This window comes from Phyllobates terribilis, unplaced genomic scaffold, assembly GCF_046119375.1.
Source record: "Phyllobates terribilis strain yellow unplaced genomic scaffold, ASM4611937v1 Scaffold_1__5_contigs__length_1240528914, whole genome shotgun sequence".
Lineage (NCBI taxonomy): Eukaryota > Metazoa > Chordata > Amphibia > Anura > Dendrobatidae > Phyllobates > Phyllobates terribilis.
Window position 1 is genome coordinate 1,229,812,568 of NW_027362761.1, and position 26,452 is coordinate 1,229,839,019.

General features: G+C 44.8%; 1 protein-coding gene across 1 annotated transcript in view; it reads left to right on the forward strand.

The window, feature by feature from the left end:
- The window catches only part of LOC141173496 (uncharacterized), a 251,025-nt gene extending 236,780 nt beyond the window's left edge, over positions 1 to 14,245 (forward strand). Inside the window, exons 5-7 of the mRNA XM_073657880.1 lie at positions 6,696 to 7,646; positions 13,024 to 13,328; positions 14,108 to 14,245. Coding sequence (XP_073513981.1) covers positions 6,696 to 7,646; positions 13,024 to 13,295 — 1,223 coding nt within the window. The 3' untranslated portion in view covers positions 13,296 to 13,328; positions 14,108 to 14,245. The remainder of the gene's footprint in view (positions 1 to 6,695; positions 7,647 to 13,023; positions 13,329 to 14,107) is intronic.
- The last annotated feature ends 12,207 nt before the right edge of the window (positions 14,246 to 26,452 follow it).

The following is a 26,452-nucleotide window of genomic DNA, read 5'->3' on the forward strand; positions in this document are numbered from 1 at the left end:
TTCGATCAACCTTTTCATTTTAATAAAGACCAAAAAAATGGTCATTTTTGAAATTATAAGCATTAGCAGGTTGTTAGAAAATGAAATCAAACAGTTTTCAACTCAAAACTTTATTCTAGGTGATGTTACATTTTCACATAGGACCCCTTGTTCGAAAGGAGCTTCTGAACTCTCTCGTCCATTGAATTTGTCAGGTTTTGGATGGTTTCTGCTTCAATTGTTTTGCATGAGGACAGAATACCCTCCCAGAGCTGTTGCTTAGATGTTAACTGCCTCCCGCCATCATAGACACTCCTTTTAATGATGCTCCAAAGGTTCTGAATGGGGTAGAGGTCAGGGGAGCATGGGGGTCACACCATAAGTTTGTCCCCTTTTATGCCCATATCAGCCAGAGATGCAGATGTTTTATGTGCAGCATGAGATGGTGCATTATCATGCAAAAAAATGATCTTGCTGTGAAATACACGGTTCTTCTTCTTGAACCATGGCAGGAAGTGCTGTTTGAGAAAATCCACATACATTATGGAGTTCATCTTTAGCGCCTTCAGGGATCCTAAAGGGGCCGACAATCTCTCTCCCCATGATTCCAGCCCAAAACATTACTCCACCTCCTCCTTGTTGGCGCTGTAGCCGTGTTTGCGTGGGGTGTCCATCAACCAGCCATCCTCCACTCCATCCATCTGGACCATCGAGCGCTGCACGGCACTCATCCGTGAACAAAACAGTTTTGAAATCAGTCTTCATGTAATGTTTGGCCCACTGGAGCCGTTTCTGCTTGTGTGAAGTGGATAGAGGAGGTCGACAGGATGGCGTATGCACAGCTGCAAACCTCTGAAGGACCCTGCATCTTGTTGTTCGGGGGACGTTGGAGGCACCATCAGCTTCAAAAACTTGTCTGCTGCTATGACAAGGCTTTTTTGCCGCTGCTCTTTCAACCTGACGTAATTGCCTGTAGGAAAGAGTCCTCAATTTGCCCTTATCAGCACGCACACGTGTGTACTGTGAATCAGCTACATACTTCTTGATTGCCAAGACACTTCATCCTGATCATCGCACAATGTTGATTGTAGTCATGCCTTGACCTAAACACTCCACAATTTGTTGCTTCTCAGCAGCCGACACATCCTTTTTCTTTCCCATTTTGGCAGAAAATGTAGGCTGCTTAATAATGTGAGACAGCCTTCTTAAGTAGTCTTGCCTTTCATTGGACACACCTGCCAAACTAATTAGCACAGGTGTCTGCAATTGCTTACAGTGATATAAAGAGCCCTGACACACATCACCATCAATGAGTTTAACTGACAAACAAACAAATTCTTCCCTTATCACTCCTAAACACTTTTTGCATAATAATTTGGAACGCAGTGTACATGTGCTTTTCCACAAAACACCAGTGGTTCACGTAGTGAATCTTACAGTTCTAACTTGCCAACCGTGGTCTGTATGGAATTGTTCAATAAAGGGCCCAAAATTAAGATAACATAGATGGGAGAGGTCTCTATGAATAGGAATTCCTAAGTATTTGATACCCTGTGAGGGCCAGGCAAAGGGAAAGTTGGACTGGATGGAATCCTATATGGATTTAGGGAGGGAGACATCGAGGGCTTCAGACTTCGCTGCATTGATTTTAATATTTGACCATGTAACAAAGTGATCTATTTCAGCCATAACAGCATGGATGGATATATGTGATTGAGTGATATATACTAGGACATCATCAGCAAATAGAGAGCACTTGTACTCGGTGCCTCCCACCTCAATCCACCTAATATTGGGGTTATGGCGAATTGATGAGAGCAGGTGCTCCGTCACTAGGATGTATAAGAGAGGGGACAGAGGACATCCCTGCCTTGTCCCATTGGTGATTGTGAAAGGTGATGAAAATGTTCTGACGCGCCCCCTGGGCCTTGGGACATCCGGAGCCGGACCCTTTTTGGTGGATGCTGGTGGTTGTAGTCTCCGTGGCGGCGACCCGGTTCCGTGGCTCAGGGCGGTCAAACCAGTGGCGGAACTATTTATGTGGTTTTGATGTTTAAATGTCCGACTATGCCACCCGTGGATTGCGGTCAGAGTGAACCGCCGCTGCAGGGCAGACCGCTGAGGCTGGTGTTGTGGGTGCAGCAGAGCGTAGCATAACTCCCTACGGGAGGAGTATAGCCTCAGGGAAGTGTATGCGGAGGATGGGGGTGATGGTGCAGGGCAGCAGCAGTAATGACACGGAGTCAGTGATGCAGTCCAGGGCCTTTACTCACAGTTCTTATTATCCAGACCACGTCTGCAGGTAACGGCTGCCCACGTCGTACTGTGCTCACCAGGTGAGGGGCTCAGACAACTCCCAGATAACTTTGGAGCGCTTCACAGGACCCCCTTTGTGTGTCCTTTGTCTGGCCTTTCTTACCAATCCTTCTGTCCAGCTGCCTCGGGCCTCCTCTTGGTAAACTTGGTGCCAGTTTCCCTGACCCTATGTGGTGCCTTCCTAGCGGGTGTAGCGAGGGGCTGCGCCACATAAAATGTCACAGCCTCCGGTTTCTAGCTGAGGGTCGTTTCCTGCCTCCACTAGTTTCGGGGACCGGTCTCCCCCTTTGGCTTGACCCCTCCACGCAGGTGGATTCGGGCGTGCGGTGGCGACTCGCCGTCCGCACCCCTGGGATCCCTTCATTCCTCGTTCCTGGAGCCTTCTCTGCTCCTCTTCCTTCCTTCTCCCTCTTCCAGGCCTGGGCCTCTGTTACTAGGCCCGCCTCCGGAGCAGAGCTCATGCAGAGCCCCTGCTCCCTGCCACTTCTGCTCAGACTTCTCTGCACTGAACTAAGATGGTGCCCACCTTTTATACTCCCTTCTCAATGCACCCAGGAACTGCTTCCTCCCTGCTCCTGCACTACAGGGTTCCCCTTCCTCAGTGTTCCCTCCCCCCACTCCAGCCAGGGACAGGGACTGTCGTGCCCATCTCAGGGGCATATTGGTCGCCCTGCCCCACGGCAATGTGGTGTAATGCATGCAGGTGTCGGGTCCTGATCCACACTACATCCTTACCTGAGAGTGAGATATCACACCTCTGGGTGAGGTGCAATACCTCTGTAGCAACCGAGCCCTCAGGGTGCTACAGTTACATTTATCTTCAGCCTAGGTGACGTATTGCGATACAGGGCCGTGATTTTGGCTATAAAAGGGTCCCCTAGACCCCTACCCCAAGCTTTTTAAGAGAATCATATATGGCGTGCCAGGAGACTCTATGGAATGCTTTCTCAGCATCCAACGAGAGTATCTAATTACAAATTTTTAACTACATCTAGCCCAGGAAATACTTTGTGCCTAGTAGCAGTGTCTGCTAGTCAGCGGATTATCCCGGCTGTTAAGCAAGCTACACCACCTGTAGTTTGGACACTTAATTTTTTCAAAGGAAATGCTTCGGGACCACGGGATACTCAGTGAAGAGCATCAGGAGGCACCCCAAGGCATAGGGGCTGGGACTGGCAGTAGGATGCCTTGCGGTGGACAGCCGAGCTCGATCCTTATAAAAGCTTTTTAACTGCAGCAGCTTTAGTGGACGCTACTGGAGCTGGAATTACGCGGCTGCTGGCATGAGACTTGCCCTCCAATAGATCCTTGTAAATGGATTTAAAGTGTATTCATTCAAATTAGAGAGACTATTTAAATTAAAAAGCTTAGAGCTGCCTCCACCACAGGGGGGCTCGCTCGACCCACCAGCGGACAGGCTCCAGTATTGGGAGAGGGGGGCTGGCCGTCAGGGTTCACCGCGGCTCTGGCACAAACCCGGCGACGCGGAGGTGGCACGGGCAGGAGCGGACTGAACGTGTCGGCTTCTCACTTTTTGGATTTTAGAAGGGCATGACATGCCTATATCTGTGTCTCCCCCTCCTTTTACTCCTCCACCTCTTTTCTTTTCGCATGACTATATGTACTTGTCACTTTTCCATGTGTTAGTTGTGTCTTCTGAGCAGTTTGTCAGCTTTTGGACACCTTTGAAGGTGTTTTCTATGTGTTTCTATGTGTTTTTGTTTGCCTGCCATTGGTTTTAACGGTGTTCGAAGGTGTTCGACGAACAGTTCGACGAACCGAACCGAACTCGAACACTACGGGGGTGGCTCAACACTAGATAATAGTGCTTGAAAAAAAAAAATTAAAACATTAATCAGATTTTACTTTTGCACACCTGTTTTAATATTCCAGTTTAGCAGGTATACTGTGGCAGAATTTTAGGCTGGTATGACAACACTTATTTGTGCGTGCTCTGGTCGTTCAGGGTTATTGTATGACCCGCTGCCTGGATCAGGCATTGGTAGTGCTGGGACATGCAGAGGACTTCTTTTTACCTGAGGTGTAACTAACATCAACACACCTTTGTAACTTTCTGAATCTTTCCCTTTCTCCTCATGCTCAAGATATCACGCAAGGTGAGAAAAGACTAAGTGCAACACAAAGGGATGAGGGGAAGGGAGCCCAGACACTAGGGAAAGGGGGGGAATGGAAACCTCCTAGGCTGATCTGATATCACCCTGTCTCCCCTACCGTCCCTATATTGGTTCTTCACCAATCGCCACACAGGAACCTACCCCTGTATTTCTCTAGCGCTTGGCCCTGGCTAGGGAAGGGGAGATGAGCACTAGTCAGTCCCCACTAAACACTAAAGACAACAAGGTAGACAGACACGGGGTGAAAATAGCTTAGCTTGAGCTGACTTCAGAGAGATAACACATACGTCCTCTTTGCTCCAGAGAGTAAGTAAACAGACGGCACTCGCTCCAAGATTTCACAGGGAATCATGTGAATATCACCAGCGCCGCCCTGCAGTAAAGTGAGACTATTTAAACACCCAGGCAAGGGTGTCAATTAGAGCAGGAGGGAGGTAGCCGCTGGGTCCTAGAGTGAAACAGCTAAGAAGGTGTCTGCAATGCCAAATGAAGAGATCTTCTGCAACCACCTGCAGGGCGACTGTTTGTCACATCTGACACACCCGTGACACAAGCTCTCTGTTTTCTTTAAGTAAATTTGGGACACAAGCGAAATCCAGGAGAAAGCCTTGTCCTGGCCTGGTCCTGTGCACACAACACATATCTTACTTACTAACCGTGTAGTATAAGGACCCCACAGAGGGACCTTTCCACTGAATGCTGATATGGTCAGGGCCCCCAGGAGGACATTAACATAACTGACAGAGTTAATGTGGGCAATTAGGCACTGCTTATGGGGGAATCTTACACTGTTTACAGGCCACCTCAACATTAGTTATGGGGGTACTTTGATCCTGCTATTGGGGAAGTCTGAGACGGTTTCTGAGGGCACATTGAAACAGTTATTGAGTCTTTCTCTTTATGTCACCAAAACACTGTTATTGAGGCACTCTCGCACTTTTTATGTGGGCACTCTAGAACAGCTGGCTGGTATCTTCTCCAACTTCACCCCAGTTGCCCAATCCTACTTTCTGGGGGTGTCCCACCTTCTGCTCCCTCACATTGGCATGAATGAACTGCACCCTCCCCTTCATGAATAAGTGTTAAGGTGCTCCACAACTTCTTTTCTAGCCTTACATTGCGCTGTACATGGCAGAGGATCAGCAGTAAGTGAGGTGCTTTCCCACCCATCATAAGGTCTACAATAGCCGCCATGATCTCCTATTTATTCAGCCTCCTCTGAAAGGGAGAGGAACATAAGTGGATGGGATGAGTTCAGACCCATCCCTGCTGCCCAGGATCAGGACCATTAATCTGTCGATTTGTCTAAGAAAACATAATGAATAACCCTACTCCTGTGCTCACAGCCGCCCCCGTCATCCTGTCTGCTACTGCCGGTCCTTGTCCACCTGGCAGCCCCTAGTGCCGCCACTCCCCAATGATAGAAATGTTTAGTGATGATGGGTGCTCGGATAGGATACCACTCCATGGATGATGCAAATGCAGGGAGATCCAAATGAATGAACAATAATGATATATTTTGTAGTGAAATCCAAACAAAAATGTAATGTTTGGGACTTAAACATCAGACTTTCATGAAATAGATGCCATTGTACAAGGGGGAATGAAATGAGGCTTTATAAGTAAATTGGTAGTCGCTCTGATGACGGTGCGCCATCATCGGGCCTACTTCCCATTACTTATGTAGCACTTTACCTAATTTTATTCCCCCTTGTAGTAACTACAGCAATCTCTTAGATGATGTCTCAGTCACCACTTGAAGGTAAAAAATCCCTCAGAAATGGAGATAAGAGAAAGCCTACGTCATATGGTGGGAAGGAACGTTCTTTCCATGGGGATCCCAGTGATGCACCATCTGGTTCTTCTCAACCAGTCACCTCACCTTTCAAGCATCATCTTACTGGGAAATGAGAGTTTAGGGTTAGGTTTGGCCATGCCATACTGGTAACAGACCTACAATTATTGTTGACGATCCTGTCCAGCAACATACAGAAGGGAATATACAGTGTATATATGTATATATATATATATATATATATATTCCCAAATATTCAGATAAACGAATGGAGACCACAATACAAACAGCATCACCCACGGAATATGGAAAGGATGTGAAAAGCTCGGCCTTAATACGGTATTGCAATACTTTGTCCCCTGTCCAGTGGAGACAGATAAAGTTGAAGGTTTTCTTTCTACATCCTGGTTGCATGATATTGTTTCTAACTATTGCTGGTTACCTATGAGATTCTTTTTACTTATGACTAGATAAAAGCTTAGATGAAGAGGAAACCAGCACAGCTCAACCAGTACCCATGTCAGACATAACACTATCAAATCTTGACCCAGAAACAACACCATTACAGATGGATCCAGAACCAACACTATCACAACTGGTACCAGAGCAAACACCATCAGAGCTGTACATGGGACCAACACAATCAGAGCTTGTCCAAGAGGCAACCCAACGCGAACAGGTTACAGAACCTACACTATCACAACTGGTACCAGAGCAAACACCATCACAGCTGTACATGAGACCAACACAATCAGAGCTTGTTCAAGAGGCAACCCAACGTGAACAGGTTACAGAACCAACAAAATCAGAGCAGGACCCAGATTCAGCAAAATCAGAGATAGTTCCAGAATCAACATTGTCAGTAATAGTTACTGAAGCAACAACCTCAAAGCTGGACTCAATAACAACCCGGATTAGCACAGTAGCTTTAGACATAAGTCCTCCACAGAAAAGGGAGGATTCCAGTCCGGTTGGTGTAGAACAGACATCAGTACAACCCAACAGTCAAGTCATTGCTCACCCAAGTCAAGAATACATCTCAGTGAGCTCGGTGAGCCCCTTGCTTCATCTAGACAGCACACCCCACATTGACAAGACTGCCAGTAACAAAGCTTTTTCCAACGATGAACCAGATGTACCAAAAGAAAAATTAGAAATCACCCCAACGACAGGGAGTGTCATCCCTATAAAGCCAGCGATAGCTCCTGGCACATCTGTATTAGTAGGCAAGGACAACAAACCCTCGGAGAACGAAGTCAGCACAAAAAACAGCCAAGATGAGACCCGAAAAAAAGGCATTCAGCAGCCATCGAAGACTTCACAAGGAAAGAAGAAGCTGAAAAACACCAACCTTACATCATTCAAACAGAAAAACCAATTGTCCTCTTCCAATAGGAGGGATTATAAATCAGGCCACCCAGGTAAGAGGATTGCAACACCTAGAGAGAAGACAGGACTGTCCCGAAATAGTAGTCATCTGTCATGGTTATACTCACTTTCTTGTGACAGCAGCTGTACAATGTCAACTGAGAAGGAGGAGAAAGGAGGCAAAGTGCTGTCAACTGAGAAGGAGGAGAAAGGAGGCAAAGTGCTGTCAACTGAGAAGGAGGAGAAAGGAGGCAAAGTGCTGTCAACTGAGAAGGAGGAGAAAGGAGGCAAAGTGCTGTCAACTGAGAAGGAGGAGAAAGGAGGCAAAGTGCTCTAGAGATGAGAGGTGTCTGGAAATAACAGTTAGCCTGGAGGTAGAGAGTTTGTGCTTGCTTTAAAAGGAGTGGTCTATGGAGCCAGAGGTATCTGGATGGGGGTGGAAAGAGACAGAGGAATCTAGAAGAGGACATAGAAATATAGAAGAGACGGAACAATCTGAAAGGGGGATTGAGGGTCTGAAGGGGACAAAGGAATCTGGAAAGGGCATAGGCGTATAGAGGAGACAGAGGAATCTGGAAGAGGACATAGAGATCTAGAGGAGATAGAGGAATCTGATAGGGGGATTGAGGGTCTGAAGGGGGCAGAGGAACCTGGAAAGAATCATAGGTGTATAGAGGAGACAGAAGAATTTGGAAGACGGCATAGGTGTCTGGATGAGACACAGCAATCTCAAAAGGGGTACAGGAGTCTGGAGGAGATGGAGAACTCTGGAAGGGTCATAAGGATCTGGAGGAGACAGAGGAGTTTGGATGTAACAGATGAGTTTGGGGATGTGAAAGGGATTTAGGACTGACAGTTTTCTGGATCTATCAGGAGTTTAGAAAGAGACTGATCAGTCAAGAGGCAACAAAGGAGTTTTTGGGGACAGGAGCAGTGGAGTTCAAAAATGGCATAGGAATCTGAAGAAGACACAAAAGTATTCAAGTAACAAAAGCTTTTGTGAGGCAAAGGGGTCAGGAGAAAGACGAAGGGAGTGTGAAGGAGACAGAAGACTATGGAAAGATACATAGAAGTGTCAAAGAAAGCAGAGCTTTCAGATGCAAGGTTTAGGAGGAGAAAGTGGAGTCCGGAGGGAGCAGAGGAGTCTACGGCTGGTTGTGGGTTCTGGAGGTAACAGTGATGGATGAGTTTGGAGGGGATTGAAGGTACTAAAGAAAGATCTGGTGGAGACTGGGTCTGAAGCAGAGAGGAGTTTAGACATGGGCCGAGGGTTCATAAAAAAAGACATATCTTGAATGGTAAGCTGGTTCTTAAAAGTAACAAATGGATCCATAAAAGGACACAGGAGTCTGGAGAGGACTAATGCCTTAAAGGGACAGGGGTCTTGAAATAGCAGAAGGAGTCTAGACCCAGGGGTCTAGAGGTGGGGGATTTACCTTCAATGGACAGTGAAGGGCAGTAGAGTATGGGGAAGAGCAGAGAGGTCTAGAAATAGAAGTGTTTGGAAGCCTCTGAAGGGTCCGGAGCTGGGAAAGGTGTTTTGTTGGTAATGGTGGTCAGGCAGTATAGGTATGCATTCCCAGGGAGCAGCCTACAAGAGACCTGAATGCAGTAATTGAAGTTTACTAAAAATATATCTATAAAAAATCTATTCACTAATTACAAATATACAAGAGAAAAGAGTCAAGAAAGGAAGATTTAAGGTACGGAGGATCAATAATGATTAGGGTTACACCAGTGAAAGTACCTGTAGTATATACAGTGCTCAGCATAAAAGAGTACACCCCAACAGATTTGTCAGAAAACCTTTAGTTTCCTTTCAAAATGAACATTTTCTATGGGATACCATACTATAGGATACTCCCTCAATGTCAGCAATTAATTGCAAACAAGATTTGTTATTTTGAAAATCCAAAAAAGTTTCCTAACAAATTCATTCAAGACCATGTTGCAAAATTGAGTAGGTTTCACTGAAATAAAAGCTAATGTTTAATGTCAAATATCCTAATTAACGAAAATTCTCCCAATAATTCATTACACCGGTGTCCAGCAGGCAGGGGAATATAAGAGGGCAATGCCTAACAAAGAAAACCCCTTCCTATTTCATGCTGTCAGCAATGGTACCACATGGAAGAGAAATGTCACAAGCCCAAAAAGGTGAAAGCTGTGAGAAGATCAGCAAAGCTTTACTGAATGGAGCAGTTAGAATAGGCAGAAAGGATCTGTCGCTGGGAAATATTACCGTCTGTGAGCAGGTCTGAAACAGCAAAGTTCTGCAAGTTCCTCCTCTACATTCAGCTGCTGTCACAAGGTTTAAACTAACTGATCCAACCATTTGTCAGTCATCCTTGATGACCCAGCCATCCATCGACCATCACCGATTTCTCTAGCCATTCCTCATCTCTGATCATCCATGACAAGCCGTCTGTCGTCATTGATCACCCATGTATCTATCAGAGAGTCCGCATGGAAAACCATCTGCATCCCTCCTTCTCCAGTCATCCACTCATCATCTCTGTCCATTCTTATGACAAGCTATTGGTCAGACCTGATCATCCAACCATACATCATTCTTAATTTTCCAACGATCCATAAGTTCTGATCATCCATCCATCTCTAATAGCCTTCACAATAAGTTCTCTATCATCCCTGATCTTCCAGCCAAACAACCATTACTGCTGATCATCTGTCCATCATCTGCGATCTATTATCTATCATCTATTATCTATCTATCATCCCTGATCATCCAACCAGACAACCATTACTGCTGATCGTCTGTCCATCATCTGCGATCTCCAGAGCATTTATCCAGTCTTCCTGTCTGACCATCTACATGACGGTCATCCATCATTGTTAATCATCCAACCATCAATTGTGATGACATGTCCATCTTCTCTCGTATATCCACAGGTCCCCACATGGCAGACAGTTCTTGCTTCGCCCGCACTTTGCTTACATCCATCCATCATCCTCCAGTGACAGTGCCCGATTCTTATGGTCATGGATGTATTTTCCATAACTATTTTATCTTCTCGGTTCTCTCACCATGTTTGATTCTTCTTTTATTCATCCTTCATTTCCCTCTTCATTTAATGCTCCTTATTTAATCCTCTCTTCTTAGTTGATCCGGCCTCCTCTAGTCATTTTTTTCTTCATTTTTCTTTGACTTTCCCTTTAATGTTTCTTCCTTCCTTCATTGCTCCTTCTTCATTAATTCTCCTTTCTCCTTTCTTTACCCCTTATTGGAGTTTTCTTCCTTCCTTCATTCATCCTTTGATTCTCTCTTTTTCTTTCATTATCATTTTGTCCTTTGTTCTTCTTTGATTCTCTCTCATTTCATTATTTCTTTGGCTTTTATTCGCCTTTCTTTTCTTCCTCTTTTATTTATTCTCCCTTTTTATTTTTTCCTTCTTCATTGAATGTTCTTTCTTTGATTTGTCTCCAACTTCAATTCAGTTATGACTATCTATCATCTATCTATTATCTATCTCTTATCTATCTATTATCTATCATCTATATATTATCTATTATCTATCATCTATTATCTATCTATTATCTATTATCTATTATCTATCATCTGTTATCTATCATCTATCTATCATCTATCTATTATCTATCATCTATCAATCATCTATCTATTATCTATTATCTATCATCTATCTATCTATCATCTATCTATTATCTATTATCTATCATCTATCTATTATCTATCTATCATCTATCTATTATCTATCTATCATCTATCTATTATCTATCTCTTATCTATCTATTATCTATCATCTATATATTATCTATTATCTATCATCTATTATCTATCTATTATCTATCATCTGTTATCTATCATCTATCTATCATCTATCTATTATCTATCATCTATCAATCATCTATCTATTATCTATTATCTATCATCTATCTATCTATTATCTATCTATTATCTATCATCTATCTATTATCTATCATCTATCTATTATCTATCATCTATCTATTATCTATCTATTATCTATCTATTATCTATTATCTATCTATTATCTATCATCTATCTATTATCTATCTATTATCTATCATCTCTCTATTATCTATTATCTATCTATTATCTATCATCTATCTATCATCTATCTATTATCTATCATCTATCTATTATCTATCTATCATCTATCATCTATCTATCATCTATTATCTATCTATCATCTATCTATTATCTATCATCTATCTATTATCTATCTATCATCTATCATCTATCTATCATCTATCTATTATCTATCATCTATCTATATATCATCTATATATCATCTATCTATTATCTATCATCTATCTATTATCTATCTATTATCTATCATCTATCTATCATCTATCATCTATATATCATCTATTATCTATCTATCTATTATCTATCTATCATCTATCTATCATCTATTATCTATCTATTATCCATTATCTATCTATTATCTATCATCTGTCTATCATCTATCATCTATATATCATCTATTATCTATCTATCATCTATCTATTATCTATTATCTATCTATCATCTATCTATCATCTATTATCTATCTATCATCTATCTATTATCTATCTATTATCTATCATCTATCTATTATCTATTATCTATCTATTATCTATCATCTATTATCTATCTATTATCTATCGATTATCTATCATCTATCTATTATCTATCTATTATCTATTATCTATCTATTATCTATCTATCACCTATCTATTATCTATCATCTATCTATTATCTATCATCTATCTATTATCTATCTATTATCTATCTATCTATCATCTATCTATCTATCATCTATCTATTATCTATCTATCATCTATCTATTATCTATCATCTATCTATTATCTATCATCTATCTATTATCTATCTATTATCTATCATCTATCTATTATCTATCTATTATCTATCTATCTATCTATCTATCTATCATCTATCTATCTATCATCTATCTATTATCTATCTATTATCTATCTATCTATCCATCCATTATCATTTAGCTGTTAATCATCTGTCATCACTCATCATTAAACCATTTATCATCCTTGATCTTTTAATCCTCCACTATCACCAATCATCCATTGTCCCTGGGTATCCACCATCTTTGTCAATCCACCTAGTAAATGAACTATCCTCCATGATCTGCCAACCCCTCGACTATCACTACTGATCAACCATCATCATCCATCATCTATGTGTTGTCCTGTGCTTTTGCATAGCTGGTATCTTCTCTTTCCCGGAACCCCTCCTATTCCTCCTCGGGCTCCTCGTGTTTTCACTATTATGTATAAAGTAGATATATGAAGACCACCCATAGGGTCCATGTCATGTAACCATCTGTCGGCAGTGAGGTCATTGCATTACATGATACTGAATGTTCTTTCTGCATCTTTCATCTTTTGGTCTTTTCTTCGGTGATGGACCTCCAGAGTGGACATACTTTGGTCGCCCGGTTCAGGCTCCACACTTTGTCCGAGCTCCGAGGCTTTGTCCTTATCCGTGTCGGGCTTCACAGTCAAAGTCTCCATTGGTGTTTCCTCTTCACCGCACAAATCACATTTTACCTGTGGGAGGATATAACAAGCAAAGCCAGATCCTCGGCAATCCTCCCGTAAAGCCCAGCTTCAAGCAGCTCTACAGATTGTTAGGATACAAGAGAGGGGTCTATAGCTTGTACCTCCCACCAGCTAAACAACAGTGAGGATCGGCCATTGACACAGTCTTCACAAAGCAGGTAAGAACCAAGGTTGTGGTCTGGGCTGAGGACATTGATGGAGCTTCAGGCTTTTCCTAGATGTTAATATAGGAGATGAATTGTCACCATCCTAAAATTTGATCTCTCCATGTTGTCTGTGCTCGCACGTAACACAGCTTAACACTGTATGTCCCAATGATGACCATAGCTGGTGGTAACCTCCCTCAGGAGGAATCTTCTGTGATATAACCAATACTAACAAGACTAACAGTCCAATGTCTGTTGCATGTTTAGTCGACCATAAGGATCCTGGGCATCCGACAGAGAGACAACCAGCCGCTACAAAAGAAGTGACCACAAGAACTGTGACGGAAGGACCATTCTTAGCACCGAAAAATTTCCTGTCCAACCTTGCCTCCCTCTTCTTGTCCAGGTGGTTTTAGTAAGTGCTGCGTACCACCCAGCTGCAGCAGGTTGCACTGGGCTGTTCCCCGTCTCTTATTGATACCTGCTTAGTGCAGATCTTTACTCTGCTGCTCCCAGTCTCCAGGTTTTACATTGGCCCTCCTAACCTTGGTGCAGACCTCTCTGAGCCCTCTGATCAGGATGGAGGGAAACAACATTGCCAATGAGAGTTTGGGAGTAACCGGAAGCTTGGGACAGATTGTTCTCAGGGCAGAGGCCTTTGTACCTTGTGATTCCATTAATGGTAAATGTGAGTGGAAGGCTGGGAATACTGAAGAAGAGGTCACACTAGAAGAACCGTAAACCATAGTTAGCAAAATACTGATGCGTTTCACCCATTTTTCATTTCTTAGGTGCTGAGTATCTTTGGTTAATTCTTCAATGGATCATATTCCTCAAGAAGCCTTCATTCATGCCTAGAAATGGGAAGCTCATCAGGAACAGTTCAGTCGTTGAGACCTGTGGTGGACGTCACTTATGTGCAGATGCTGGACGTTGAATTTCTAATGGACTCTCAGGTTCTGTCGAATCCTCGGTGCCGTATGTCTGTAGGCATGGAGAGCGCAGTGCATAGGCTGACCGAGAATATCCACACTATTTCTCCTATTCTGTACCCTTTAGATATTCAGTTGACATCAGAACAAATGGAAATATTTTTGTTCTGTAACATATTACTAAACATGGTGCCTCGTTCCTGATTGTGTCTGGACGTAGCTCGGTCATTGCAGATAATATTGGCATTTGGAGATGGCCTGACTGTTTCTTACCTAATCAACACAACTTCAGTTACATTCAAGAAAGATGGAAATGTTGTAAAAGGGAGAAGTGTACTCACGGCACTCACCACATCAATCTTCAACCAAGCTTTCCGGTTATTGGTGGAAATATATACGGGAGCTGCCGTGGCCGCGTTATAACAGCTGTTTCATGTCCTTTCTCAATGCATTTCTTTTCTTGTGGTGGAAAAATACCTGTAGATTTCTCCAAGGAATGTGAGCTTGTAGACTTCTAGGATCCCACTGAAGTTTGGTGCAGGTCCATTATGGTGGCATCTTCACCAGACACCAGACATTAATGATGGCATTGTAGGATGACTCATGTTCACATTATTGGAAATGTCTTGTGTTTAGATGTGAGTGGCTGTCTGGCTCTTCGCGATCCCATCAAACTGTTGGTGACCAAATCATTATTAAATATGACCCAATTATTATTTATGTGATTGTTAGATCTGAGCTGTATAAACCTCTAACATATAATAAACTCCTCGTAGCATTTCTTGTAAATCTTGGTATCTCAGACTCTTCGATCGCGGTGTTCTCCTTGTACATTACGGATTTCGTGATTGACCCGCGGAGTCGACTTCACTGATACTTTCTAAACATTTTTTGCTTTTTTATTTATATATTTTGATTTCATTGTTTAACTTGAAAAATCATAATAAAAATTCCCTTCATTGTACTTAGAGCATGGTGTCCATGTTATTAGTATTCAATATCGAAAGGACTTGAACATGGTGTGAGGATAACATGAGCACTAGATACCCTATATCCAGGCACATGGGATATTCATAAATCAGCAGTTATATCATGACGGAGAAGGTGGCTCATAAGTGCGAACATTAGCAAGAAAGACTCTCCAGAAACCGGGCACTAGAGTAGAGAAGAGACGAGTAAGATAAGCAGTGGAAACCATTTGTGGACAGTTATTGTGAGCTTTCCTGTGGCTACCTCATATCCGGTACCAATAATGTTGATAAGACAATTGATGGTACAATACTTGGGCATGTTGGTTTTCCAATAACAAGGAATATCTATAAGAATGTGTCTTTCTAAAGAGAGAGGCAGGTCAGAGAATGAACACATCAATACAAGCAACGCAGGCGGCTGTTTAGATATTTGGTTTTCTGGAACCGGAAGAGATCTTGGGGATATCAGTATGTATACAGTAGGTCAACCATGATCTCTTCAGGATGGTGTCTGTCAGGTTATTCCCACAGCGACGACACCAGGAAGATCACGCAATATCTCACCGTGCTGTCACTGTGTCACAGATTTTGTCCGGAATCGCGAGCACACGATCCAAACTACTCCCTACTTAGGTATCGGCAAGCGACCAGTGAGCGTATGGCGTCACACCTCTGGATTCCAATGCATGGAATATGTGTTTACGCCCTGTACTGTCACTGTCAGCTTCACGATAGCCCAATTATTCTTCTCTGCCACCACCGGCCGAGTTTGAAATATAATACAGGCCTGGGCGGACACCTGCGTTCTGGTAGCATATGGCTTCGGGGAAGGGAATGATTACAGGACAAAAGAAACCGAACTATTAAATGTTATATTTAATCCAAAAGGGAGGCAGTGTTAGGAAAAATATACAAAGATTTTACAAAGGGGACATTTAAAATACATAATCAGTTACACAAAATAAAACAGGATTAAGGAAGAACTTACAATATTGTTGCTGAGACGATTCAATATAGGTGGAGGGGAGACACTCCAGGTTTGGCTGTTATCGAACAGGATCCGTTGCACATATTAAATATGTACTTCCACAATGAATATGGATCAATCTTCCCTTGTCTCTGTTATGCTGAAGGGGAAGATCTGCCCACACACCCCCTGTGCTGACATCACAGGGGCTGGACTCCACCCTTCATATTTGTATTGCAAACCTGGTTTTTAGGCTTTAGGATAACTTATCACTCTTTGATCCCAGAAGCCCAAAAGTGATATCATATTTTCTATTAGGATTTTACCTTCATATAGAGACCACACATCGCATATTTGCAGTCTGCTATTCTGGTGTTTTTGCACCACAGCTCCACGGAGGGTTTTTCAGCAACAGAAAAATATCTCTATCATTCCCTAGCTGGTCCTGCCCCTAAAAATATGGGTCCCATCATTACCGGATGTATGGAACTTTCAATATTTCATATTTTGTTTTCGGCTCCGGAGTGGCTGGAGATTTCTTTTTGAAGCTCGGGAGCAAGCTTCCACAGTTACACGTAAATTCTTGCAAGCCTGCATTTTAATCACCCCCTGCCTTTCCCAGGGGAAATCTACTCGTATTTTAAGTAGGCTGGTGGCACCTATCTGGCCAGCATTTGTGTACAAGGCCTTACTCATGAGTGTGTTAATTGGGGCTTTGTGTTGAGATCTTTATGTAGACAGTTCTTGTACTGACAAGTGATGAAGGCAGGGTTTCGGGGAGGGGGGGGGTTAATATTTTCTTAATATCTCCCTGACATTAATATCTCCATGACAGTGTCATTCTTCATGATGACACCATCTTTGTTTACTTTATAAAGAGATACTGGGAGTTATCTTCATGATGAGGTCATCCATGGTCTCCTTAAGATGATGACATTCATGTTCTCTTTATGTTTTTTTTCTGAAGAGGCCATCCATGTTCAGGATGAGAAAATCCCTGTTCTATACAAAATAAGACCAGTAGAGTTATCTTTATAACAAGTTCATCAATTTTCTCTTCATGAGGAGGTTAACCATGTTCTCTTCATAATAAGGTCATCTGCGTTATCTGCATGATAAGGTCATCCATGTTCTCCTCCCGAGGAGATCATCCTTGTTCACTTCCTCATGAAGTCATCCCTGTCCTCTTCATAATAAGTTCATCCTTGTCCTTTTTATGAGGTCATTCATGTTCTCATCATGACAAAGTAATCCATGATCTCTTCCTGATGGGGTCACCCAAGTTCTCTAGTTCTCTTTCTATCTGACCACTCCTTCACTGTATCATCTTACGGCTCTTCTTCCTCTAATCTTCCACTTTCAGTCCCTACTAACAACTAAAGACAACAAGGGAGACAAACATGGGTGGGTGTGTGGGGGGGAGCAACTTAGCTTTAGCCGACTTCAGAGGTAGCCGCTGGGTCCTAGAGTGAGACAGATTTTAAAAAGGTGTCTGTAATGTCAAACGAAGAGATCTTCTGCAGCCAACTGCAGAGCCTGACTGTCTGTCACATCTGACTCACCTGTGACAATTCCTCTGTCTCCACATCCTCCATGCGCTCAGTAGTACTTGACAACTGCACTTATACAGATCCTGGCTGACGATGGCTGCCCCTATTTATCATATTGACCGGACCGTACACGACAAGCGTTTTCTTATTCCTACTATCTTATAAGCTTGAAGCAGGATCCTCAATCCTCCTGTAACTGGTGAACTATGTTTTGACGACACAGCTTCTAATCTTAATCAGCCAGACATCTAGATTTGTTAAGCCAAGAGAAATACCCTAACGTGTTTGCGTTGACTTGTAAATATATGTGTATTTCTGTGGCTGGTCAAGAAGGACAGACCAGTATTTGTATAAACCTGATTGTTGTTTTCTCTTGGTCCTGAAACAATGATGTTTGTTACTATGCTAATTGCATATAATACTAAAGCCAGCTAGATGTTGATTTAAAGAGCCCCCCTACTATGCCGGCTGTGTGGGTTGATTGAAGGCTCAAACAATGAGACCTGAGGCCTGTGGAATAATACCCTCCATAACCCTTGCCCTGTGGATGTGTACTTGAAATAACAAATGTGAACTATTTAAGCAATATATGCCTCTGTAGCGGGAAGATTTGAAACATTGAATTGTAAGAGACTTTACAAGAAGAATCAAAGATCAGAGACTCTCTTCAGACCATCAGCTTGGTAGCATGGCTTTATCCAAAGAGACACAGATTTGGATTCTACATGATTCCAGCCTAAGGAAGAATTATTAACAAGAGACAAAAAAGTGGGTACATTTGTGAATATATTTCTCTATAAAAGCACATATGTATGTACCCTATTAGTGAATAACTAGTGATGGGCGAGCACTAAAATGCTCGGGTGCTCGATGCTCGGATCGAGCAAATTGGAATACTCGGGTGCTCGACGTGAGCAACGAGCCCAATGTAAGTCTATGGGAAACTCGAGCATTTTTCAGGCGGCTCCCCCCCGGCGGTCTGCATCAGGCCTAAAAATTGCCCAAATCGATGGGAACAGTGCTCAAATGACATGGGAACAGCATGGGGAAGACCTCTGGAAGAATTTCTGACTCCCAGGTCACTGCTGTCAACAATGTTGTCAGAGTATTACGCCACTTTTACGGACTCACAATAAAACATACAAAAACGAAACCAAAATGGATTTTCCTGGGAAATATTTTAAGGAACATCCTTTCCAGGGTAATGACTTGTATATAAGGCAAAATAAATAACCAAAACCAAAAATGCTCCTCCACACCTTGGGCTATGTTCACACGTAGCGTTTTTGATGCGTTTTTGCACTTTTGCATTGCTTTCAACCGTGACAAATGCATTCACTGGGAAATATCATTTTAACATTTTACAACCTTATCTGACCATGTGGTGTGTGACACATCATCAGACACATGCATACAGTGCTGAAAAGACATGGGAACAGCATGGGGAAGACCCCTGGAAGCATCTCTGACTCCCAAGTCACTGCCTAAAAGTGTGTCCATCATAAGTGATCCTTGGCGCATGCGAAGATGCTTCCCGCCATGCACCTGTCGTTGCAGACTTGCAACAATCACCATCTACGTCCTTGTCCCAGTGCAGCATTCAGTTGTCCCTACCCCATTCCTTGGAATACAAGCGCAAGTATGCAGCCAGCCACACACCCACCCACAGGCTGCAATACTATACTGCCAAATTTTTGACAGCTGCTTGCACTTGAAATGTGGCCTTTTAGGCTTGTGGAGTCAGAAGCTGTCCACAATCTTACGGCGGCGGTGACCGGGTATCCATACTCGGTCCCCAGCCGCCACAATTTGTCCCGGTGTCGTCTCCACCTTCCAAAAGCACGGGTCCCACAACATTACCCGTGCCCTCCCCAGTGAACTTACTGGGAAGGACCGCCTACCCACAAACATGAGGTCAAGTGAATGTGGCCAGGGATGGTACGGAGCCAGTCCACAGCTTTTTTTGCTGAGAGTTGTATTTCACCACAGCAATATTCTTTAACTCAGAGAAAGGACTGGCATAGAGGGAAACTGTATCTTCTCTGGGTGTCATTTCTCCCAGAAAGTCCTCTAATGCAGCTTGAAGCAATGGCAGCCTGTCCAACATCAGCTTGCACTTGTCGGCGGTGCTTTGACACACACACATCTTTCTTTGCGTATTTAATGTCTTGAATACAGAGTTAGACAATGGCTTGATCTGCAATGCGGTTTAAGAAATAACGTGCATAAGCATGTCCAATCCACATTAAAAAAGCAGCCATAGTGTCCAGGAACCTTCCCACACACTTTTCTTAGCCAGGGCTGATTCTGGGCAGGGCGCACCAGAGAACTGGAGGCTCCTCTGGTGGGCCCTGGCTTCTCCTTCAGGAGAGTTTATAGTGCCGAGGTGAGGCCATCATGATGATAGAGGCCACCATCTGCTTAGTTTTCTGTTACTTGGAATGCAAGCGCAAGTATGCAGCCAGCCACCCAAGCACACACCCACCCACACGCTGCAATACTAAACTGCCAGATTTCTGGGAAGCTGCTTGCACTTGAAATGTGGCCTTTTAGGCTTGTGGAGGTGGAAGCTGTCCACAACCTCATGGCAGCGGCGGCCAGGTGTCCATACTCAGTCCCCAGCCTCCACTATTTCTCCCGGTATTGTCTCCACCTTCTACAAGCGCGGGTCCCTGAACATTACTGCTGGTACTTTTCTGTGGGAATCTGCTTGCCTCCTACCAGCCTGTAATACTTCCAGTGAACTATGGTACGACGCCATGGTATTAGCACTGCCCCCAGTACCAGTAGCGAAGCCATCCCCAATTTCCTTCTCAGGAATTTTATTTGGTAGACTGAGTGGCTGCCCAAATACATTAGTTTCTCATGAAGGAGCTGAAGATAGAGTGGCAGTAGGTGCAAGTTTCTCCAGCCTGTTAGACATCAGAGGGTGAACAGCAGCACATTCGATCAGTGGTTAGCACTGAAGCCTTGCAGCGCTGGGATCCTGTGTTCAAATCCCACCAAGGACAACATCTGCAAGGATTTTGTATGTTCTCCCCATGTTTGCGTGTGTTTCCTCCTCAGTATAAAAGCAGCCATAGAGTGTCTGGGAATCTTCCCACACACTTTTCTTAGCCAGGATTGCTTCTCGGCTGGGTTGGACAGTCCCACCAGAGAATCCTCAGGTGGGCCCTGGCTTCTGCATCTGGAGAGTTCATGATAGCCCTAACTTTGCAGCTGCTATGGGGCTCTTGAGCAGTGGAGAAAGGTGAACCCTTAGAATCAAATCCTCTGGTGAGCACAATGTTTTTCAGTCTGAAACAACTTCTCAGTGGGAGTTGTATTTCACCACAGCCATATTCTTTAGCTAGGTGAAAGGACTGGCATAGGGGGAAACCGTATCTACTCCGGCTGTCATTTCTCCATCACCAGGTTTCGCCCATTGTCACACACGACCATGCCTGGCTGTATGTTCAGCGGTGAGAGCCACAGATCAAGCTGCTGTGTTACAGCTTTCAACAACTCTGCAGCACTGGGCGGTTTATCACCTAAGCATTAAGCTTGCTATCTTCAGCACAGCCTGTTGCCGCTTGGCCAAGGCAGTGCTGCAGTGCTGTCAGCTTGTGACTGATGTGGTCATTTCGGAGATGGAGGAGGAGGTGCAGGAGGAGCTGAACAATGTGATTGCATTGAGGTTACATTGGCGACTCTGTTTTTTATACTAAAGAAAGATCCTATTGTTTTGTTTTTTTACGTTATTTTTTAAGACAAATACATTCACCGGGAAATGTCATTTTAGCATTTTACAACCTTATCTGGCAATGTGGTGTGTGACACATCATCAGACACATCCTGTTTCATTTATGATGGAGGGACTCTGAAAGTCACAAAGCCTATTTTTATAGGGCTGTAATGCAGGTGTCAGAATGCAACGCGCAGAGTCACAAAATGAGGGCAGTCAAATAGCTATAAATAACAATTTATATATGTATATATTAAACAAGCTGACAGGGATTGCAACAGGGGTTAGTAATAAGAACAATATCACAATAGCAATAACACACAATACATCACAATAGCAATAACAATAGCGGGGGTCTCCGGTTATTCCCGCTAGGCCTTTAAGTCTTTTTCTGACAAAGTCAATTAGATCCCATGTGGCTTGTTCCACCTCACCCATCCACCTCCCAACCTGATTCCCTAAACCCGATTGTTTCCGGTACCGTGAGGGAGCGGTTGAAGTGACAGCCCTGTTCAGTGATAATGTAGCACCCCGAGGGTTCGGTTGCTACAGAGGTATTGCATCTCACCCAGATGTGCGATATCTCACTTCCAGGTAAGGATGGAGTGTGGCTCAGGACCCTAACACCCATATGCACTACACCACATTCCCGGGGGACAGCTCGACGGTGCTCCCATTAGTTATGCAGGCACGAGTGAGCATGTCCCTGGCTGGAGTGGGGGGAGGGAACACCTAGAGAAGGGAACCCGGTAGTGTGTGCGTGGGGGAAGTAGATCCTGGGTGCACTCTGTACAGGAGTATAAAGGGAGGCACCATCTTGGAAAGGGAGTGAGTTGAGAGAGGAGAAGACAGGGAGCAGAGCTGCTTTATGGGCTCTGCTCCACAGGCAGGCCCTGTCAGGAGGCCTGAGCCTGGAGGAGGGAAGAAGGAGGAAGAGGAGCAGACTGGGCTCCAGGAAGGACAGAGGGGACCCCAGGGGTGTGGACTGGCTGGTAGCCACCACACGCCCGCCGCTACCTGAGTAGGGGGGTCAGGTTAAGAAGATGGGTACCGGATCCCAATTTAGTGGAGGAGAGAAACTACCCTCAACTAAGAACCGGAGGCTGCGACATTACATGTGGAGCAGCCCCTCACCACACCCGCTAGAAAGGCACCACATAGGACCTGGGAAACGCAGGCCAACGTTTGCCCACCAAGAAGGTCCGAGGCAGCTGGACATAAGCGTGGTCACTAGTGGGGTTGAAGACCAGAGACAGGGGACATAAAGGGGGTCCTGCAAAGCACTCCAGAAAGACCTGGGAGTTAACCGAGCCCCTCACCTGGTGAGCACAGCGCGACACAGGCGGCCACCTCTGCAGCGGTGGCCTGGAGCAGTAACCGAGTAACCGTGAGTAAAGACCCTGAACTGCACCACCAAGACTCCGAGTTGTCTTTGTTGCGCTCGTGTACCACCATCACCCCCATCATCTATCCCTGCTGCCCTGAGGCCATACCCCTCCCGTTGGGGGTTATACCACCACGCTGCACATTCTCATACACCTGGCCTCAGTGGACTGTTCTGCAGCGGTGGCTTCAAAGCCGCACTCAACGGGTGGCGTAGTCGATCAAGTCCAACATCTACCGCTAATACAGCGCCACTTAGTCTGACTCCCTGGGCACGGACCGGATCACTGCCACGAGACTACAACCCTCAAGAGATCCGGCTCCGGGTAAGCTCCCACGTGCGCAACGCAGCGCGAAACAGGCCCAGGGGCGCGTCAATAACACTCGTCGGCTTCTGCTGACGAGAGCTCTCCAGCACGACTCGTTTCTATCCTCTCTTTGTCCTGTCTGTCGGGGCGGTTTACCACGTCGTGGGTAGGAGGGTCTTGTACATTTCCTTAATGTCGTATCCAAGTCCCGGTCCTCTTCCGAAGCCGTGACACCCGAGGGACCGCTGCGCTGAATCCCGCGCTCGTTCACCGGCAGCCACCCGTCTTGCCTCATGGGTCTCTCACACCGGTCTCTCTCGCTGGTTCCTTCAGGGCGTCCGGACTGCGTCACGTCTCTTCCTGTGTCTGGTACCGAAATCACCTCAGGCACTGCGCGCTCGACCGTTAAATTTTGAAATTCTCTGCTGGAGGTCACCTGACCGGGTCCAGCGTCCAAACTTGAAATGCTCAGCAGATGGCTCTTTTTCCTTATTACATACATCTCGCACTGATTCTCTGAAAGACTTTTCTCCTTCTATTACATTCCTCCCTCCTTTTTGATCGCCAGTCCCCGGGCGAGTGGATTCTTTGCGAGATCGATGCCTCCTTCGAGGCAGCGTAAGTTCACACAAGAGTTGAGCACACTCTTCTGTTTTCTGTTGAATCTGACACCAGATAAACTACTCTTGAGCATATTGGTTAGGAGGGATCCCAGCATTAGCCCGTTCCGTTCTGTGGGGTTCCTCCCTCGTAGGTGATTCCGGGGTACCTGATAAATCAAGCAGTGAAGATTGTAAATCGCCTCCTGATCCATTTTGTATCTCACTCGGGACTAAAGGGCTCAATTGCATTGTAGCCCATCCTTCTTCGTCTTCCAGAGTCACTATGTATGGCACTTCAGTTAGTTTTTCCGCAGGCTCAGTTCTGTTACAGTCCTCTGCTTCGGACGAACAGGGTCATAGCATATCACGGTGCAACACTCTAGATGTCGTGGCGTCACCTCCTTCAGGCCTAACCTCATAGACTGAATTCTTTGGATGGATCTGCTTCACCACTCGATATGGTACCGCCTCCCAATGATGGTCTAGCTTACTTCCAACCGGTTTGACCTTTACTAACACACGATCTCCTGGTCGGAGTGGGCTCACCGAAATCGGGGGCCGCCCGGTATGCTCTACTTCTTGAAACTTCTGCGCAACCAGCTTTCTCACTGTATGAAGCCGCCGTCTGTGTTCTCGAATCCAGGTACTCGGACTGTTGTACGGACCGGGATCTTCTGAGTCTAGCTCCAGCTCAGTAATCTCTTGTCCATTCCATCCAAACAGCAGCATATAGGGTGTGTAACCAGTAGTCGCATGAACGCGATTATTATGCACCCACACCAACTCGGACACGAACTCGGGCCATTTCATTTTCTTATCCTCTTCCAACGTCTGTAACATCTGCAACAAGGTTTGGTTGAAGCGCTTACATGCCCCATTTTCCTGGGGGTGATAGGGTGTTGTTCGAGATCTGTTGATCCCATAGATATGATATAACTCATCCATGACTCGCCCTTGGAAGCAGGCCCCTTGGTCAGAATGTATCCGCTTCGGACACCCATAGATCCGAATGAAATCTTGACAAATGGACTTGGCTGCGGTTTCTGTCGTTTGATCCCGAGTAGGTGTCAGCACTGCAAACTTGGTGAAGTGATCGGTCATTACGAAACAATGCCCGTAGCCTTTGTATGAAGTTCCGATCGTCAGATAAGTGGTCATCGGAGCCTCTAATGGTGCAAAAGTTCGGATGGTCTGAATGGGAGCTCTTTGTTCAGGGGGCTTGCTCAACTCACATTGCCGACACTTTCGGCAAACTTCTTCGATTTCTTGCCACAGTTGGGGCCAATATACCAGTCGTTGTAACCACCAGAAGGTCTTCTCCACGCCAAAGTGGGCACTTCTTCCATGAGTCTCTTGGGCTAATTGTGTTACTAGTGTTCCTGGGAGTAATACCTGACAGGTCACGTCAAACTCTCGAGGTAGTTGGACTTTCCAGCATAGCAAGCCATCCTTCAAGAAGAGTCTTTCCCACTGACCTAAGATTTATAGAGTAGTTGGTGTTATGATCTGCTACAGGGACTAAGGAAAGACAGGAGATCTGTCCCTACAATAGAACTAAACTAGATCCCTACGATGTAACGGGGAACCTGATCCTGCGATCAGACCCGCTAAAGTCCTCGGCTAGTCTGTACGAAGACCTATAGATGTGAGGGAGTGATCCCTACAAGAACTAGGGACTGGGATAAGTTGGACACCTCCTAGCAGAAATAGTAGCAGTCAAAGACAAACACACAACAAAAAGCATAGAGGTCAGAAGACCTAGCAAAACTACAGAGAACGGCAACAGAGCACCAAGCTAGCTCAAGAGTAGTAAATACAATGAAGTCCAGCAAGGCCAGGAGGGCGGAGCCGGATTAAATAGGCAAAAATGGTCATGTGACCAGCAAACTAGAAAAAACCTAATAGGAGAGTTCTAACAGTACCCCCTCTTCTAAGAGGATCCTCCGGATCCCCTAGGACCGGGCTTATCAGGAAACCTCCTGTGAAACGCTCTGACAAGTCTGGAAGCAGAAACATCATCCGCCCTCACCCATGAGTTATCCTCGGGTCCGAAACCCTTCCAAGCGACGAGATACTGCAAACTCCCTCTATACCGTCTAGAATTTAGGATGCGGGAAATTTCATATTCCCCGTCCTCCACCACCGGAGGAACAGTGGCAGAGGCGTCACCAACCGACACATCAGCTTTTTTCAACAGAGAAACATGAAACACCGGATTAATCTTCCAGGAGGTAGGAACCTCCAACCTAACAGCAGATTGGTTAACTATCTGAAGCACCTTAAAGGGCCCTACAAACTTGGGACCCAATTTTTTCGAAGGAATCCTCAATCGCAGATTCTTAAAGGACAACCAAACCATGTCACCAATAGCAAACAAAACCTCTTGCCGTTTCCTATCAAAGTACCTCTTAGATTTTTTGTTAGCCTCCTGAAGATTATCATGCACATCTGTCCAAACTCTCTCCAAATTACCGGAAAAACTCTCCTCCTCAGGGACAGCCGATACCAATTTGGAGAATGATCCAAAAGACGGATGTCTCCCAGAACAACAAAAAAAAGGCGAACACCCAGCAGAAGAGGATGTATGGTTGTTAAGAGCAAATTCAGCAAGTGGCAGAAACTCAGACCACCCCTCTTGATTGTCTGCCACAAAGCAGCGCAAAAACTGCTCAACATCCTGGTTCTTTCTTTCTGTCTGG